This window comes from Pseudorca crassidens, chromosome 19 (genome assembly GCF_039906515.1).
Source record: "Pseudorca crassidens isolate mPseCra1 chromosome 19, mPseCra1.hap1, whole genome shotgun sequence".
Lineage (NCBI taxonomy): Eukaryota > Metazoa > Chordata > Mammalia > Artiodactyla > Delphinidae > Pseudorca > Pseudorca crassidens.
In genome coordinates this window covers 38,309,160-38,327,144 of record NC_090314.1, presented here as the reverse complement: position 1 = coordinate 38,327,144, position 17,985 = coordinate 38,309,160, and the positions used below count along the sequence as shown (strand labels likewise).

The following is a 17,985-nucleotide window of genomic DNA, read 5'->3' as shown; positions in this document are numbered from 1 at the left end:
AGCCACTACAGAGAACAGTACGGAGGTTCCTTAAAAAACTACAAATAGAACTACCATATACCCAGCAATCCCACTACTGGGCATATACCCTGAGAAAACCATAATTCAAAAAGAGTCATGTACCACAGTGTTCACTGCAGCTCTATTTACAATAGCCAGGAGATGGAAGCAACCTGTGTCCATCAACAGATGAATGGATAAAGAAGATGTGGCACATATATACAATGGAATGTCACTCAGCCATAAAAAGAAACGAAATTGAGTTATTTGTAGTGAGGTGGATGGACCTAGAGTCTGTCATACAGAATGAAGTAAGTCAGAAAGAGAAAAACAAATACCGTATGCTAACACATATATATGGAATCTTAAAAAAAAAAAAAGTTCTGAAGAACCTAGGGGCAGGACAGGAATAAAGACACAGATGTAGAGAATGGACTTGAGGACACAGGGAGGGGGAAGGGGAAGCTGGGACGAAGTGAGAGAGTGGCATGGACATATATACACTACCAAAGGTAAAATAGATAGCTAGTGGGAAGCAGCCGCATAGCACAGGGAGATCAGCTTAGTGCTTTGTGACCACATAGAGGGGTGGGATAGGGAGGGTGGGAGGGACACGCACGAGGGAGGGGATATGGGGATATATGTATATGTATAGCTGATTCACTTTGTTATAAAGCAGAAACTAACAAACACACCACTGTAAAGTAATTATACTCCAATACGGATGTTAAAAAAAAGAAAATGAATGAGCAATATTCCAGAATGCTGTTTAGAACACAGTACTGCTCTCCTGGCTAGAGACCCGTCGAAGTGTTTTGGAGTAAATATGAATTAGTTTTTCCAAGCTTCTCTTTGTAGTTTGGGCCTCTGACTTATCACACGGGGCATTTTAGTTCTTATCACATACCTACATATTTCCTAAAGCTGGAATGACTTCCCAACTAGAACTTTGTTATTGATGAATGTCATTGGTCTTCTCCCCTTTCCCGCTAACTACAAGCTGAGGATCTCAATACTCAAAACTGGGAAACTTGTTATCACTCAGCAGCGACTGGTTAATTAACTAAGTTCAGATTTAAAAAGGGGGGTTAGGGTGGGGGGAGTTGTAAACAATAAAAGGATGAAAACTGGAACCCAAGAAGAGATAAATCATAAATAGTTGGTCTCAACAGAGACAGTTGAGGTCTTTGAGCACAAGAAAGGATCATTATAAATTTATGTATTTATTTATGGCTGCATTGGGTCTTCGTTGCTGCACGTGGGCTTTTCTCTAGTTGTGGTGAGCAGGGGCTACTCTTTGTTGCAGTGCACTGGCTTCTCACTGCAGTGGTTTCTCTTGTTGCGGAGCACGGGCTCTAGGCGTGTGGGCTTCAGTAATTGTGGCTCGCGGGTCTAGGGCTCAGGCTCAGTAGTTGTGGTGCACGGGCTTAGCTGCTCCACAGCATGTGTGATCTTCCTGGACCACGGCTCAAACCTGTGTCCCCTGCATCGGTAGGCAGATTCTTAACCACTGCGCCACCAGGGAAGCCCAAGAAAGGGTCATTACACGTAAAGAAATTTGTTCTCTATTCCCCACCAGGACAGACGAGGACGATATGCATAAAATTCCAGCAGAGGGCTTCCCTGGTGGTGCAGTGGTTGAGAGTCCGCCTGCCGATGCAGGGGACACGGGTTCGTGCCCCGGTCCGGGAAGATCCCACATGACGCGGAGCAGCTAGGCCCGTGAGCCGTGGCCACTGGGCCTGTGCGTCCGGAGCCTGTGCTCCACAGCGGGAGAGGCCACAGCAGTGAGAGGCCGGCATACCGCAAAAAAAAAAAAAAAAAAAAAAAAAAAAAAAAATTCCAGCAGAAATCTTTAAATTGTAATAAAGTTCCTAGCAGTTAAAGGTCTTTATTTCATAGTTCATTGTTGTTGAGTTTCAGAGTAAACTCTCTTTCTTCTGAGATGATCTGCACCAAGAAGGACCTAAATTAGTAGAGTTGGTTTATGGCCAATCCCATCTAGCTGAAAAGGGGAAGGATGGAATATTCTTTGGAACGTCCTTGCTAGCTCTGGATTTTTAGTAACAAGAAGGGCCTTCCTTTGGTGACAAGAAGATGGAAGGAAATAATGTACTAAGCTAGTGATCGACATCAAACGTCAGCAAGTGCTTTTCTAACGACGCCTTTCAAGAGTACTCCTCACCCAAAATTATGGCTTGATCTTTGAGAAACCCACTAGGATTCTAGGTCTTAAATTTTGTGAAGTTGGGCTTACCAAAACCATAGTAATCCTCCTTTCTAAAATCCAGTCATTTGAATTATAGCCTTATTTTTCTGTCACTCTTTTCAACAATGCCACTTTCTTCATCCAGTCTACTGATTCGCCAGTCAGTTTTTCAGACTTCAACTTGTTCCAGGGCTTCTATCAGACTGTCCTGCCATCCGCCATCCTCCCAGCCCTAAGCACCGCAGCTGCTCCTTGTGTACCAGCCAGCTAAATCTCTTGGCACTGTTTTCCTTACTCATCACCCTCCACCTACTACGTCTGGAACAGTCTCCCACTTCCATCTGCCATTTTATTTCTCTCATCTCCGTCTTATCATTGTCTCAGAAGTGCACCTCTCCCAGGAAGCCTTCCTTAATCAAGATCAAGGACTCCTCAGACTACAGCAGACATCACCTGACACAGACGTCTAATGCACTTTTAGAACAGGACTTGCCTTCCAAGGATAAGAGGCAACCCCTTTATAAGCAACTCAGGGGGATGCTGGTGGTAGGATAACGTTTTCTAAGAGACAGGACTATATCAAGAAAACCACAAGCCGCCCTTTTGAAACACTGAAGTCCTCTATTCTATTTCCCTCAGATCCTACGAGTTTCCTTTTCATGTTATCCCCTAGATGAAGTCTATTAGCAAACTGCATGCATATTTTCAGCAGTCAAGAAGTTTGAGCAGATACTTCCAACAAAGCATATAATATTTGAATTAGATATTTTGAATGTTGAAAGAATTAAAGAAATCAGTCAGCTACTGGAGGTAATTTGTGCAGATTCTGAAGTATTTCTATATAACTTTGCTTCTAACAGAAAAGGGAAAAACCCTGACTCTGAGTTTGGCTTCTTATTGTGCAGAAAGATTTGAGGACCAAGTTTCAGATGTGGTGGGGTCACTCACCCTCATATCTAGTGAGTTCCATATATGAAAAGGCTTTCCTTTTGTTTTACAAGTAGCTCTTATTGTAGGCTAGCCCTTCACCATTGAGAAATTAGGGTTCAGGTCTTAATCTAAGCAACACTGAGGTTAATTGCATCACCTCCATCCTCAGGGGTCTGGTATCCAGGGAAGCCAAGGGTTAGAATAGGGTGAGCCCAGGACACACATGTTAGCAGAGACAATGCAGCGTGATGAGGCGTGCATCCAACCCCCTAAGTGCGCTTTAGTTACCAGAATATTTGACACACCCACAAAGTAAGTAGCAAAACATTTTTAATCCATTAATTCTAAAAATAAGAGACATTTTATATCCAGTGCCACCTCCTCAAAAGTCTACTGCAGATTAGACAGCCAGACTTCAACTTACAAAGCCAGACATTAACGTTGAAGATGCAGTTTGGGACAAGACCATCATGGGGAGATTTTCCTTCTCTTTGCTCATAAACGTAAGTTGTCAGCTTAAAAGAATCCTCAGACAGAAAGAGAAAGCTTTCTCTCTCTATAACCTCTTTATTTTAAATCTGTCTGTAATGTTTGAAGGCAAAACAGATAATCAGAAAACCAACCTCCCAAGTAAGTACAAGGATCTGAGCTGGACTCCTGGGACTAAAGACTGGTTTAGTTCTATTTCTACCAACACTGTGATGTGAGGTACTATGGTTCTTGTTTTAGTTACAAGAGGTGTTAGGAATGAATGCCCACACACAATTAATAATAGCTTATCTAGCACATAACTCTGCAGCACAATACCAACAACAGGAGTATTTTAAAGCCGGGTGGAGAAGAAAGTAGACGTTAATACAACTTAAGGTTTCCTTTGTTCTTCCCCTCTTTTTACAAGGAGAATTCAGCTCAAAAACAAAACTCCACAATGCCCGTACTGTCCTTTGGCCCACCAGGCCCGGAGAGCCTCAGGCTTTAGTGATGTATCCTTCTCGGATGAGGAAATCATAGATTTTCCGGGTTTTGTTCACGTCTATCTTGATGAGTGCTCTTGCCTGTGCCAGTCTCAAGCCTCCTTGCTTGTTACATTCGTTCAATAGAGCAGATTTGTATTCTAAATAGGCTCCTGGGACCAATCTCACCATCTGACAGAGCTGCAAGACATGGCAAATTTAATAAACATTAACATCTGTCATTCTCATAATTTAATCCAGCAGGTATAGCCAAAATAAAATTTAAAGAGTGACATCAACCTCCAACTATTTATAGGAGCTGCTGGTGGCTAGATCACATTCCAGTTTGTCTTTTCTTTGGAGAGAACACTCTCTAAAGACAGACAGAAAAAGGCAGAGTGTGATGCCGGGAGAGCTCCAGCACCTACCGGCTGGCTCACCTGGGTTTGTCAGGGATACAAGTCTGTGTGCTGAGGAGCGGTGTGGAGTAGAGGCCCGGCACCTTCCAGCTCAGCCAGTCAGGGAGGAGCCACAGGGCACCGTGCGGGTGAGGCTGCTGATACTTGGGTTCCCAAGTATGAATTGCATTATTTTGAGTATCGGCATAAATCTTTAGTCCCTGATTTTGTGATTACATTTCCTACTCTGGAGGGAGAAGAGATATAGAGACTTTGCTAAGAGGTCGCTTTAACTGCTAAAAATCTAGAAACCTGGCTCGATTCCAGTTCACCTGCCACTATCCAGAAATGAACAGCCTGAGGTTACCACTTTGTGGGTAAGGATAAAAACTGCTTGAAACTACAGGCCATTCCACCCTTGATTCAGAATGGCAATACTTCTTCAGCAGTACTTGGATATAACATACACCTCCTTCTACTCCCAAACTAACCTTTACTGTTCCTACTGGGTAAAATAGAAGACTAATACTAGCGCCTACTCCGTGACTTTTCCTTACTGTCTGACCTGAATTACTGATACAGAGTGGCAGCTGAAGACACTGATCTTGGGAACCGTAAAAGGAGCACACGAGGAACGAAAGAGGATCCTCTCTTGGAATGGGCTTGAGAGCTGCGGCACATTCTTTTGAAAACGCTTGATGATGACCGTTTTGAGGCTGGATTTAAAGTTTAGAAACGGCCAAAAGTAATATGAAGAAGACACATCCGGTGATTATAATGTAAAAGAAAAGTAGGTCATGGCTTTTTTAATCAAAATTAATGTGTGACTATATATGATGATGAATTCCTCTTTTATGCTTATACACATACTATGGAGACAATTCAAAAATCTTTTAAGTGATGGTCATATTGTTGGAATAACAGTAGAACTTCTGAAAATGCCCACTCTAATAGGAAATAATCATTTTCATATACCAGTTATTTTAAGTTTGAAAAAAATTAAATTCACTGACATAAAGCACAGTACAGTATCTAGTACATGGTAAATGCTCAATAAATGATAGTTGCTATTATTTAGATTTACATCTCATATGTTCTTCTCTCAGGAGATGAATGGTGGCTGGGTGATAAGGACCTGCTGAGGTCAGCTCTTTAGCACCTAGGCCTCTGGGATGGACTAGAGCTGTTACATGCACATGTGTGACATGAACAGAGCAAAACGGGTTTGATCCTATAACATGTTTTTAATGACAACTCAATGAATAACCAGCCCCTACTCTCTTTCTTCTAACCAGCTCCCCTTCTTTTTGTTACCTCCTTTTCTTTTTCGTTCAACTTCTCTGTGCCAGGGAGGCCAGTGAGGTTCAAGGGCGGTGCACTTCGTCTACCTACAGATATGGACAGAAAAAGGCATATATTTCGTAAGAGTGACAGTCCCTCAGGTGTAAAGTGTATAACAAAGTTCACCACAGTCAGGCCAGTTAGGTACAAGATTACTATACATAGCTGTATATATACTCCTCAGGCCTCAGTTTATCTGGCAACGCAGGTATCCCAATGTTCACTTGAAAATAAAAACGGTAAGCCATGTGCCCTCTGCTCTGATAAATTACACATATAATCACACATACCTCAGTGTCAAATATGGCTATTCTTCCTAAGCCAGTAGGAGATTCTAAAATCTATGGCCCAGATGTCGTCCAGTTAAGAAAGGTCATTCGCTGCCTGCCGTGACAGCTGATGAATGGAAATAACAACTCTGCGCGAGAGACATTTCCTAACCCCTGCCACTCTGCCGGCAGCGCAAGGCAAACATGGTAATTAACCACGTACCATTCGCCTTGAGATCAAAGGCAGAGTGTCAGGCCAGCAAAAGGCCCTTATTTATTACGTGAGGGAATATCTGTTCCTTCCAAAGTAGCCCTGTTTACCTGAAAGGTCTGAACAGAGGAATGAGCCACTATATGGCAAAGTAGAGGCTGAGGTGAACTCACAAACCTGAGAAAGAAACCCAAGCGTGAGGTCACTGCCCAGGATAGGAAGCCTGATGTGCAAAACCTTTTGGTTTTGTTTTGAATGTATACTTGAATGAATGGACTGCGTTAAACAAAAGAAAATTCAGGGCAATACGTTACATTTCATGGGGGTTGCCGGTTTAGGTGGTGGAGAGAAAGGGGATGGACTGTTGCAGCCTGCTGTACTGCAAAACAGACTTCTCTGTAATATCAACAAAGGGGATGAGGACTTCTCCATAACTGACAGGCCTAGCCATACCCTAAATGCTCAAAAAGGGAGACTACAGTCATTTGGTGCCTCAGCAAAGTTCCCAGAGGCTGGGTTACGATCAGGGATCCAGGCTTCCAGCTCTGCACTACTTCAGGAGCAACTCAGAGCGTGAAGAGGAGTAAGGGGTCGCCTCAACCTAAACACAGGGCGTGAGGAAGGCAAATGCCCACCTAGGACGCAGCAAAGAGCAAGTGTGAATGGTTCAGAAAACACAAATACCAGAGGAGCTTGGTCACGTCCATTCATTCATTTTAATTAGCCAATATTAAGTTATTTGTATTTCTGTATTTAGATTGGGGAGGGGTTGGATGTAAGAAACTTAAAAACTTGGATTTAACTGTCTTGGCTATTCCCTAAAAGACACTCTTTTCTCCTTTAAATATTAAGAAATTATTACTTGAAACAAAGGAATAAATGAAAAAAAAATTATCATCCATAAAGCCGCCTTTTCTGAGCCCTGTCTAGATCCTGAATCTGAGAGATTATGAATGGGATCACAAGGTCTGTTGTTCCAAGCTTCCAAAAAATGGTAAAACTGCAAGTGGGTCATCTTTTTGCCAAGTCCAATCTGTAATCAGTGGAGCAGCCTGTATGTTCTGACCAGGGGAAGTGGCTAATCTACCATATGGAGCAGGGGTGAATGATAACCAAGAAAACAGGCAAAGAAACACCATGATCTTGGACCACAGTTCTACAGCTAATACCACCCCAAACTACCATTCACTGATTACCAAGAACCAAGGATTACCAGATAGCATATGGCTTAATCTTACTCTGTAAACTAACCTCAAAAGACGAAATACCCAAAGAGATAAGAAATAGAAATACCTGAAGTCTCCAACGTATAAAGAAAGTCTTGCTTTTCTGGCAAGTAACATGTTTCTTTGCTCATATAGGATACAAAGCCTCTAATTATCCCCTATGAGACAAATCTCAAAGTTTGTGGTAGACAGCGTCATAGTAAACTAACTGCCCATGAACATTGGTAAAATAGAGAAAACACCTGTCTGGAGTTCTTTCTTCCCCTGTCTTTGTACTCCAAACCTGAGGAAAGTCCTGTTTGGCCATGAATATTCTAAAAACTTGCTTATGTGTATAAATTGGGATAACACTTAATTATCATTCCTCTGCCTAAGCGCCCAGCTCCCACACAGCTGAAGGGATTGCTGGGTTACCATAACCCCTAGAATGAACACTTCACAATCAAGACCTGCTCCAGCCTAAAAAATAATTACCTGAATTCGAAGCCATTGGTACGGAAGGACTCAGGCCAGAATCACTACAGAGAAGAAGAGGAATTTAAACTTATATCACATCAAAGAAAGCCATTTCCAAAAGCCCATGTGAGACTGGGTGACACTTATCAGGTCAGTTACTTTGAAGAGAAGTAATGAGACAGACTGTGTTATGTTTTACAGGATATCCCAACTGTACTACCTAGGAAAGGAAATCTGTTCCAGAGAAGGAAATTGCTTGGATTTGTTAAGAAGAGTTCTTGGCCTGGCACATCACAAAGACCATTCATGGGGAAAGGAGAGGAACATGATTCTCCAATGAAAACAGAGGGAGAAAGAAAGCATGGGGAGGGAATTTACTAATTAAAAAAAATAAGGTCAAAGTAGCAAAGTAGGATTCTAGGAGGCCAGTTATGTTTCTCAAAACTGTCAGTATGGTACTGTTTCTTTTTTTTTTTTTTTTCTTTTGCAGTACGCAGGCCTCTCACTGTTGTGGCCTCTCCTGTTGCGGAGCACAGGCTCCGGACGCGCAGGCTCAGCGGCCATGGCTCACGGGCCCAGCCGCTCCGCGGCATGTGGGATCTTCCCGGACCGGGGCGCGAACCCGTGTCCCCTGCATCAGCAGGCGGACTCTCAACCACTGCGCCACCAGGGAAGCCCAGTGTGGTACTGTTTCTGAGACTGCCTGCTAAAATTTTCTGAATTCTTCTAGTCACCCAATTATTACTGCCCTGCCATGTAGGATAGGGTGCCCACAGAATTCTCTGAAAATACAGGTAAAGGCCAAATCCTCCAAGAGGTTGCTCCTTCCCCCTGGAGTAATTCCTCACATGTCAGCCTGCCGGCGGAGCCACTGCTGGCAGGCGCTACTGTCCTGGATGTACTGGAGAACCTCCGAGAGCATAGTGCGTTTGAGGCGTTCCTCTTCTCGAGTCTTCTTGAGGTGATCATAGGTTCTGGCACCTGGAGGTATTAAAAAACACTGTGACTACAATGACAATGCAGCAGAACTAACCGAAGGGTTTCCTAGCTCATCAGCAAACTTCATCTTTTTTAATCTTTAATTTAAAACTTTTTTTGGCCGTGCCGCAAGGCTTGTGGGATCTTAGTTCCCCAACCAGGGACTGAACTCCAGGCCCACGCAGTGAAAGCGCCGAGTCCTAACCACTGGACCACCAGGGAATTCCCAGTCATTTTTAAATTTCCTTTGCAAAACTGCTTCCACATTTTTCTAAGAGCAAAGTCATTTCCCCTAGTTTGAAATCCCTTTTTTGACAAGAAATAAAAATATTTTTATTCCTTTTCTACCTTTAAGACATTTTGGGGAAAAATCCCCAAAACAGAAAATTACAAGGAGTCCCTCATATTTCCATCCCCTAAAAGTAACTTTTAACACTGTCGTATTTACTTCCTGTTCTGTATTTTTCAATCCATATATTTTTCCAAGTCACACAAGTGCTATACACATACACTCTTCCTTAAAAACCAGTTAGAATTACAAATAAAAATAAATCCTCATTGACCAGTACCATTCCTTTCCCCTCTTTCCCAGAGGCAACCAATATCAGGTAACCCAAACCTGGTATCAGAGCCTTTATATGCATCTTGATAAACAGTTGCATAGTGTTTTCTACATGTTACAAATGTATATAGGATCCAAAATATCACACCAGTGGGTTTCACACAGTGTTCCACAGAGGCCCAGGATACCATGAAAATATCTCAGGGATTACGGGGAAGAGCAAGGGCACCAGCACATACCAGTAGTCCTGTGCTCCACACATGACCTGAACCATCAGACTTCAACCAAAGTAGTTCTACTTTTATCTTATTTATGGATTAGTGCCCCACATAAAATTTCATTTTGTAAACTGTTTCCATTGTTAGAAATAAAGAGCCATTACAGTAGGCTGAACTTATACCCACAGGGCTACTTCTTGTGAGCAGTGGGTGACAGCTTTCAACCAACAGCAAGGAGGAGGAAATGCCGAAGATCATTCCAACAATAACAACAAAATGACAGAAACTGCCATTTACTGAGGATTTATTGTGTGCCAGGTACTGTGCTATGTTTTCATGCATTATCTCTAACTTAATCTTTTAAAAAAAAAAAAAAATTATTTATTTGTTTGGCTGCACCGGGTCTTAGTTGCGGCACGCGGGATCTTTAGTTGTGGCATGTGGGATCTAGTTCCCTGACCTGGGATCGAACCCGGGTGCCCTGCATTGGGAGCGCGGAGTCTTAACCGCTGGACCACCAGGGAAGTCCCTCTAATTTAATCTTCATACTAACGCTAAGAGACTTGGAAAATTGAAATGAACAGAATTATAGATCTGGTGAAAGAACAGCCAGAATTCAAACTCAAGCTGTCCAAGTCTAGACCTCAGCTCTTAACTACTAACACACACTACCTTCCCTTATGACCTGGCTCTACTACAACTAGCTCCTTAATCACTTTAAACTTTAGTCTCTCCATTAAATGAAAATAACAATAAGTTTGTTACAAGAATTAAATGACACGATCCAGGTGAAGTGCACAGGGTAGGGCCTGGTGCATGGTAAACTGTTACTGCTATGAATATAATTATCACTACCTCAAGTAACTGGGATGCAAGCGCCTAGAACCAGTTGAAGGTCCCTTAATAAGAATGATCAGACTATGCATCACTAAATTTAAAAAGGCTGAGGCTAAAAACTGGAATACAAAATCCTTTTTTTCAGAGGCCACAACGGAATCCTAAATCTAAAACAGCATGTCTCTTTTCTCTGTGTCATAACTTTTATTTCACCTCAGATAATCCATATAATGGTATTTTATAAGGATTAAATAGGTGAAACTTTATGGGAAAGATTGAAAACTCATTCTGAAATGTGAAAGCTTGTTTAAAAAAAAAAAACTCCATGGCACCTCAAACAGAGACACCCTCTATGTGCTTGGAAGACTTGCCCTCTGATTTAGCGTGTAGCTTAAGCATACTTACTACAAAAATTGGTAATGCCTGCTGTCCTGTATTCCTGGAGCCTCTTGATTTCCCTTCGGAGTTCGAATTCCACTGTTTATCCCCCCGAAAACAACAAAGGAGAAAAATTGGAAAAACAAAATCAACATTAATGAGCACTTTTACTGTTGAATATTTTCAGTAATTCTGCCTTCTATAAAAGACTGGGTAATTCCATTTGGGGAATCCTAATTGTTGCTAATATCTCATTAGAAATTTTACCCAAAAGCTGACAAAAATGCACCCCAGCTGTCCTTTGGCTTCTGTCTCCAGCTGCTTCCTAGAAAACTTATAGTGAACTGGTTGAATTCATCTAGCTACAGAAGTAATGAATATAATTTTTTAAACCACCAAGTTTCCCTGCTCTATTTATTCTCTGTTAAAAGCTCTAGTCACAAAACCAAATTCTTTTATGAAACCTGTCTCTGGTATTACTTGATGTGGCCCTTTTGCAAGGGAAGGACAAAAGCTCTGGGCTTCAAGTCCTGGATAGTTTCTTTACAGCTTTTCTCCTATAGGAACAAAAGAGCATTGTGTTTTCCATAAATCAAAGATTTCTGCCTCCTCTGAGCACATAGATCAGGTTGCACCGCTTGGGTTATTATGTGATAGAACATTCAAATTTGGGTGCTTTGAAACAGAGGATGAAGGAAGAACCTGGACAATCCATGGGGTGTTGTTCTTTGGAGTGACACATAAACCAGGGATGGCACAAACTGGGACAGGAAGTGAAGGATAAATCACACAAAGAATGCCAACCAAACAGGGTGTCTGGTGAGGACAACCAACCTGGCTCAGATACGTGCCTACAATGTCATGCAAGAAATGTCTGCATTGTGGGTACACGATAAGAGCCTTCATGAAGTACCTTTCCAGAACTAAACTTGGGGGTCAAACACCTGACTCTCATGAGTAAAGGTATAGACTTAGCCCCCCAGTCCAGACTGTTTTATAGTCTAGGCCTTACTGCCTTAACAACTTCAATTTTTTACAGGGAGAAATCAAATGGTAACTAGATAGAGCTCTCTCAGGGAAAAAGGCAAGAAAATGATGGAAGTACTATATACTATCTTGATGAGTCGTCCAACTCTGTCCCCACTTAAAAAACTAGTTTTAATACTAAAATAATTATGAACAAAATAATATGATTTGCTTCAAGGGCTTCCCTGGTGGCGCAGTGGTTGAGACTCTGCCTGTCAATGCAGGGGACACGGGTTCGTGCCCTGGTCCAGGAAGATCCCACATGCCGCGGAGCAGCTGGGCCCGTGAGCCATGGCCGCTGAGCCTGCGCATCCGGAGCCTGTGCTCCTCAATGGGAGAGGCCGCAACAGTGAGAGGCCCACGTACCGCAAAATAATAATAATAATAATAATATGATTTGCTTCAAAATAATCCAGTTGAGGATGGGAGGGGAGTGGGTGGTAAAGATGAAACTGGATTGGCCATGTGTTGATAACTGCTGAAGTTGGGTGATGGACACATGGGGTTCATTATACTATGATCTCTATTTTTGCATGTATTTGAAAACTCCCATAATAAAAAGGGGGAAAAACTACTAAACTATGGTTTATCTGAGGGGAAAACAAGCCACTAGGCTTTTTAAGCTCTTTTCTCCCACCCCCAAAGTCCCAAATTAATCTCATAGTAATAAAGTGGAAGCAATACAAAAAAATCCACTTATTTATTTACAGAACTTCACATAAAACACACCACTATCTCTACTATTTATATAAAAACACACACACAAATATTTGCTCAAGGTTAAAAAACCACCTACATGCATGGCTTTCAATGAACTTGTCATGTTCCACTGGCCCCACTATCCTTGCAAATCGCCTCATTGTTTCATAAAGGTCTTGGACTTCCTTGGGATACCGCCGTTCCATTACTACAGAGAAAGTAAAGAATATAAAGATCTCTAAGTTTTCTGCATTTTTTTTTTACAAGAAGTAAAATGGAAGAACATTATTCCTAACCTCATATGACTAACTTACCAATGACAGGAAGCAAACTGGAAAGCTAAGAATGCAGCACACTAATCATAATGATAAGAGAATCAGAGTGACTATGACACAGAGAGGTTGTTATCACTGGAGAGCATCTGCACTGCTGAGCACCCTGGAGACCTCCACACCTTGCTGCCTCTTAATCTATACAAGGGCAGGAAGTACTGGCAGTAACGGGAAAGATGATTAGGTCGTGTGTTCTCAGAAACAATGTGGGGCAAAATCTCTGGTATTAACTTCTGCAGAGGGCTTCCCTGGTGGTGCAGTGGTTAAGATCCGCCTGCCAATGCAGGGGACACGGGTTCAAGCCCTGGTCCGGGAAGATCCCACATGCTGCGGAGCAACTAAGCCCGTGTGCCACAAGTACCGAGCCCGTGCTCTAGAGCCTGCGAGCCACAACTACTGAGCTCACAGGCCACAACTACCGAAGCCCACGCGCCTAGAGCCCGTGCTCGGCAACAAGAGAAGCCACCGCAATGAGAAGCCTGCGCACCGCAACTAACAGTAGCCCCCGCTCGCCACAACTAGAGAAAGCCCGCACGTGGCAACAATGACCCAATGCGGCCAAAAAATAATAAACAAATAAAATAAATTTAAAAAAATAAAAAATAACTTCTGCAGAACAAGGGAAGTGCAGACATACTAATTCATCTAGAAGAGGTAGATTAGCCTGGAAAAAGTGTGATCTCCTGCACGCTCCACCAAAAATAAAAATCTCTGTAACTACATATCCTCAAATGAGGCATTTATTTCTTCACTTTCTACATGGGTCATTTTGCCTTTCTCTAAACTTAATTAGGTACCACAACTTAATGTACTACTAATGAAGTTATATTTTGATAACTATGATGGAAGCGAAGGGTCAAATATGCCATTTGGGATACCCACATGGGTCAGCAACTTTGAGGATCACTACTGACCAAATTTCTAATAAAAAGAGCTATCAGCAAAAAAGATGGGTAGTAAAACCCACCAATAGTAACTGGTAGGTTGGAGTGGCCAGGAACTCTCGAACTGCTACTCAGTCATTTCAATAAAAGTAACTAGGCTAGTTTTGTCCACTCTCAGGCTAAAGATACAGGCTATCACTTATGACAGTTACTTAAATCAAGTCCTCTTTTCAGATGAATCTCTTTCTTTGCAGGAGAAATTCTTGCCCACAAATTCTAGGAGCTGATTTGATGGGCAGCCACAAATTGATTATTTTCACCACCAAACCCCCCGTCCCCCTCTATAGGGATAATACAGAAACATTTGGAGTAAAACTTTTTAATTTGATGAAAAAAACTCCTATGCCTACATATTAAGGTCACATGTACATTCAGTATAATGGCAACTGAAGACCTCTCAAACCACAACGCACATACCACTTCTTTCTTGGAAGCAACAGAGCTTCCTCTCAGCTCTGTATGTAAGAAATACAGTTAAAAGAATAAAGAGGCTAAACTGACCTCTGTCCACCAGCTGAGAACAGAATTTATACAAGAGTCAAGGTCTACTATGTAATGGTTAAAATCAACTGACCTATCGTGGAAAGCCCAGGAATTCAGACGAAGGAACCCACTACTGTGGCTATCAGAACGTGACCAATTATTGTCTACAGAAAGGGCAAGGGAGATCTGACCTTGGGTTATTTTTGCAAACCCACAGCTCTCGATGAGGACGAGGTTAAATAGGCAATACTGCATACTGCTAGGAAGGAAGGAATATAAATTGATAAAACCATCTTTTAGGAAACAATCTGGCAGCATGTGTTAAGCATTTTTAATAATCATATTCTTCGACCTATTTAATTCCACTTCTGGGAATCTATCTTAAAAAAACAATTCTAAATACAGACAAAGCTCTATTCACAAACAAGTTTACCTTAGCTTTATTTATAATGATTAGAAAAACACTGAAAATAAGCTAAAGATCTAATAATAAAAGACAGGTTAAGCACTTCATTATATATTTATGTATCTATACAACATATTATGTAACTATTAGAAGTGACATCATCAAAACACCATAATGTGTGTAATGGAAAGTGAAAAAGTAAAGGACATATAATGTAACCTACTTATGACCATGACTCTATTAAATGATACTTAACCCAAGACTGGCTGACCTGAACCCTCCTGGCACAGACTGTCAAACCCTATAAGAGTCTATCAATTTAGCATGTGAAGCACAATCATTAGGCACTTTTACAAAAAAAAGTCTTGTGACATATAACTATTATAAACATATATAAATATTGCAATTATTATGATATCATCATTCTTATGTTCTGAACAAACTCTACAGTGTAGAAGAAGAAAAAGTACAGAGACTCTTTCCGCCCAGCATAGGTTATCGCCAAATATTTAAAAGTAAGGTCAAAGTTAGCAATCATTTAAAAATCATAGGTTTATTTCATCATCATACAATGCTAATGTCTTTTCTGGTTTGTTTGCCCCGACCATGCAAAATAAAGCTATCATTTTCTGTTAATTTTTTTCCATAAAAATGTTTTCACAACCTGATGGTCAAAGTTATTTTATGTTTAACATATAATTCCAAAACACAACCCTATCCAGTTCCAGAAAATGATCCATTAATATTCATGCTTTAATTACTATACTAATTTAAAAAAAAAGAATTCTCATGCTAGTGTTATTGACCATATATTAATGGCTTGTAACTCTTACGATGCAACAGAATTGCCCTGAAGACTTTAAAAAAATACAGATGCTGTAGTTCTACCTCCAGAGATTCTGACTTAATTAGTCTGAGGTGACTGTCAGGCATCAGAATTTTTTTTTTTTGCGGTACGCGGGACTCTCACTGCTGTGGCCTCTCCCGCTGCGGAGCACAGGCTCCGGACGCGCAGGCTCAGTGGCCATGGCTCACGGGCCCACGGGCCCAGCCGCTCCGCGGCATGTGGGATCTTCCCGGACTGGGGCACTAACCTGTGTCCCCTGCATCGGCAGGCGGACTCTCAACCACTGCGCCACCAGGGAAGCCCCAGGGATCAGAATTTTTTAAAGATTCCTAGCTGATGCTAATATGCAACTTTGATTGAGAACTACTATCATAAATGATTTGTTTAAAACTATTCAATAATATTGGGAGAAATTTTAAAGTAAGGAAAACTAATACTTACACTGAAACTTTCTAAGGTTGATTAATCCATGGTCTCTTATAATTCTAGAATGAAAAACATATATATGATAATCAGTTTCACATTTAACAATGTTTTCCACACACAGCTTTCATTAGACATCCTAAACACTGCAAGGGGGAGTCTTGAGGTCCAGAGAAGTCATTCCCCACAAAGTTCTGCAGGTCAGTAAGTCTCTAGCACAATTTTAGGCTCTCAAGCATCATATATTTTTCCTCTCCTTGGGCACTGCAGATTCTCAATAACTATCTGCTGGATGAATGAACAGATCAATAAGCACTCAAATAGTGAAAAACACGTCTGTAACTTAGATGAAACAGAAGGGAATCTGTGTCCATATCATAAAAATCATCTATTCAGCTTAGGGAAATGATAATTGAGAACAGCCGTTTAAGGGAAATCTGTGATCACACACTCAACATTTACAACTGTACATTCACAGAATGCCTTGAAGCTATTTGAAATAAATCTTGTGCATGTTTAATGGAAGGTCATCATAAAACAGAAGATCTAATAGCGACCTCAACTACTGAGTTCTACAGCAATGTCTAGTTCTAATTCCATGTTTTAAGAGAAACAGAATTTAGGTAAACCATGCAGAGTTACGTGTCTGGAACCTCTGGTTTATACCGGAGGTATTCATGACTAGCAATGAAGCTTCTCACAAGAACAGCTGGGTAATCTTCTTCAGCGCTTCTTGGAAGCTAACTCCAGACACGCAGAGAGTAAGCTCTACTTCAGATCATGTCTTGGTCCCTCCAGAGTGCCTCCCAAGTCCCATTCCTTTTTCTTGTTGTGATGCCACTGTATCTCTAGCTATTAACACCATGGTAACATGCCTACACATACATACACATCCTCCGCATACCCTTCTCTGAACTGTTAAAGTCTCTGTAATCCAATAGGGGTTTGGGATCCATAATTTCTCAGCCTCAATGTATGTTTTTTGTTCTGTTGCAAAGAGAAGGAATAACCAAGAGTGACTGAAACTTGTTCATAATTTCTTTGAAATCCTTGTATATAAAAGACTTCTCATAAAAACTGAGCAGTTAGAATAGAGCATTATTAAGTGTAACAACTTAATAATATCTTGAATTTTTCTTGTTCCTTTTTTCCTTAAAACACCGTGTCCATATTATTCATTGGTCACCAAAACATCAAGAAAGGGTAAGGAAGGAGGAGGTTAAAAAGCAAGAAAAGGAGAGGTATTATTATCTCCTTTTAACAGATGGAAAAATTGAGATCCAAGGAGGTTAAGTGTATTCCTCAAGGTCCTAAGATGAGCCACAAGTGGAACTTGCTCTTATGGGCTATATGTGGTCAATAGTCCAAAGCCAAAAGAAGGCAGGATGGTTTTCTAGACTTACTTTTTTCGCCTTTGTCTCTCCTTTAACCTGGAATGATAGATATCTACTACAGCCATCTTCAGAGCTATAAACAAACAAACAAACAAACCCTTACATATAAATAAAGCCAAGACAAGAAGAAATCTTTTGCCCAAGCTGTCCTAAACTTTCAACCTCATACTGCTAACTATTCCACACGCACTGGTCTAGGAAATCTGTCTCTTGGAAACAAAAATACCCTAGGATAGTGAATTTCTGTATCAGTAAATTACAGTAAAGTTCTTTTTTCCTAAGTATATGTTTATATGGGATTACGCTATAGATAACAATTTCTGCTTTTTCCTGAACATCTCTTTTGACCATGCTTTGCTATGTATATTATTAGCTTTCATAAAACAGTTCAACAAGGAGTCTGAACTTTAGTAACACATGGACTAGAAATTACATCTGTCAGAGTTTCAGATTAGAAGAAAGAAA

The 17,985-nt window shown here is 41.2% G+C and overlaps 1 protein-coding gene across 6 annotated transcripts in view; it reads right to left on the bottom strand.

The window, feature by feature from the left end:
• Nucleotides 1-3,452: 3,452 nt before the first annotated feature.
• TADA2A (transcriptional adaptor 2A) overlaps nt 3,453-17,985 on the bottom strand; it is a 47,370-nt gene continuing 32,837 nt past the window's right edge. For 5 of the 6 annotated variants that reach the window (XM_067717168.1, XM_067717173.1, XM_067717169.1 and 2 more), the window contains 8 exons: nt 17,530-17,593; nt 16,145-16,188; nt 12,789-12,899; nt 10,994-11,065; nt 8,842-8,974; nt 8,012-8,055; nt 5,805-5,878; nt 3,453-4,293 (listed from right to left, as the gene is read on the bottom strand). In XM_067717168.1, the coding sequence (XP_067573269.1) occupies nt 4,108-4,293; nt 5,805-5,878; nt 8,012-8,055; nt 8,842-8,974; nt 10,994-11,065; nt 12,789-12,899; nt 16,145-16,188; nt 17,530-17,593 (728 nt within the window). In that variant the 3' untranslated portion in view covers nt 3,453-4,107. The remainder of the gene's footprint in view (nt 4,294-5,804; nt 5,879-8,011; nt 8,056-8,841; nt 8,975-10,993; nt 11,066-12,788; nt 12,900-16,144; nt 16,189-17,529; nt 17,594-17,985) is intronic. The other variant, XM_067717170.1, reaches the window with a different exon arrangement.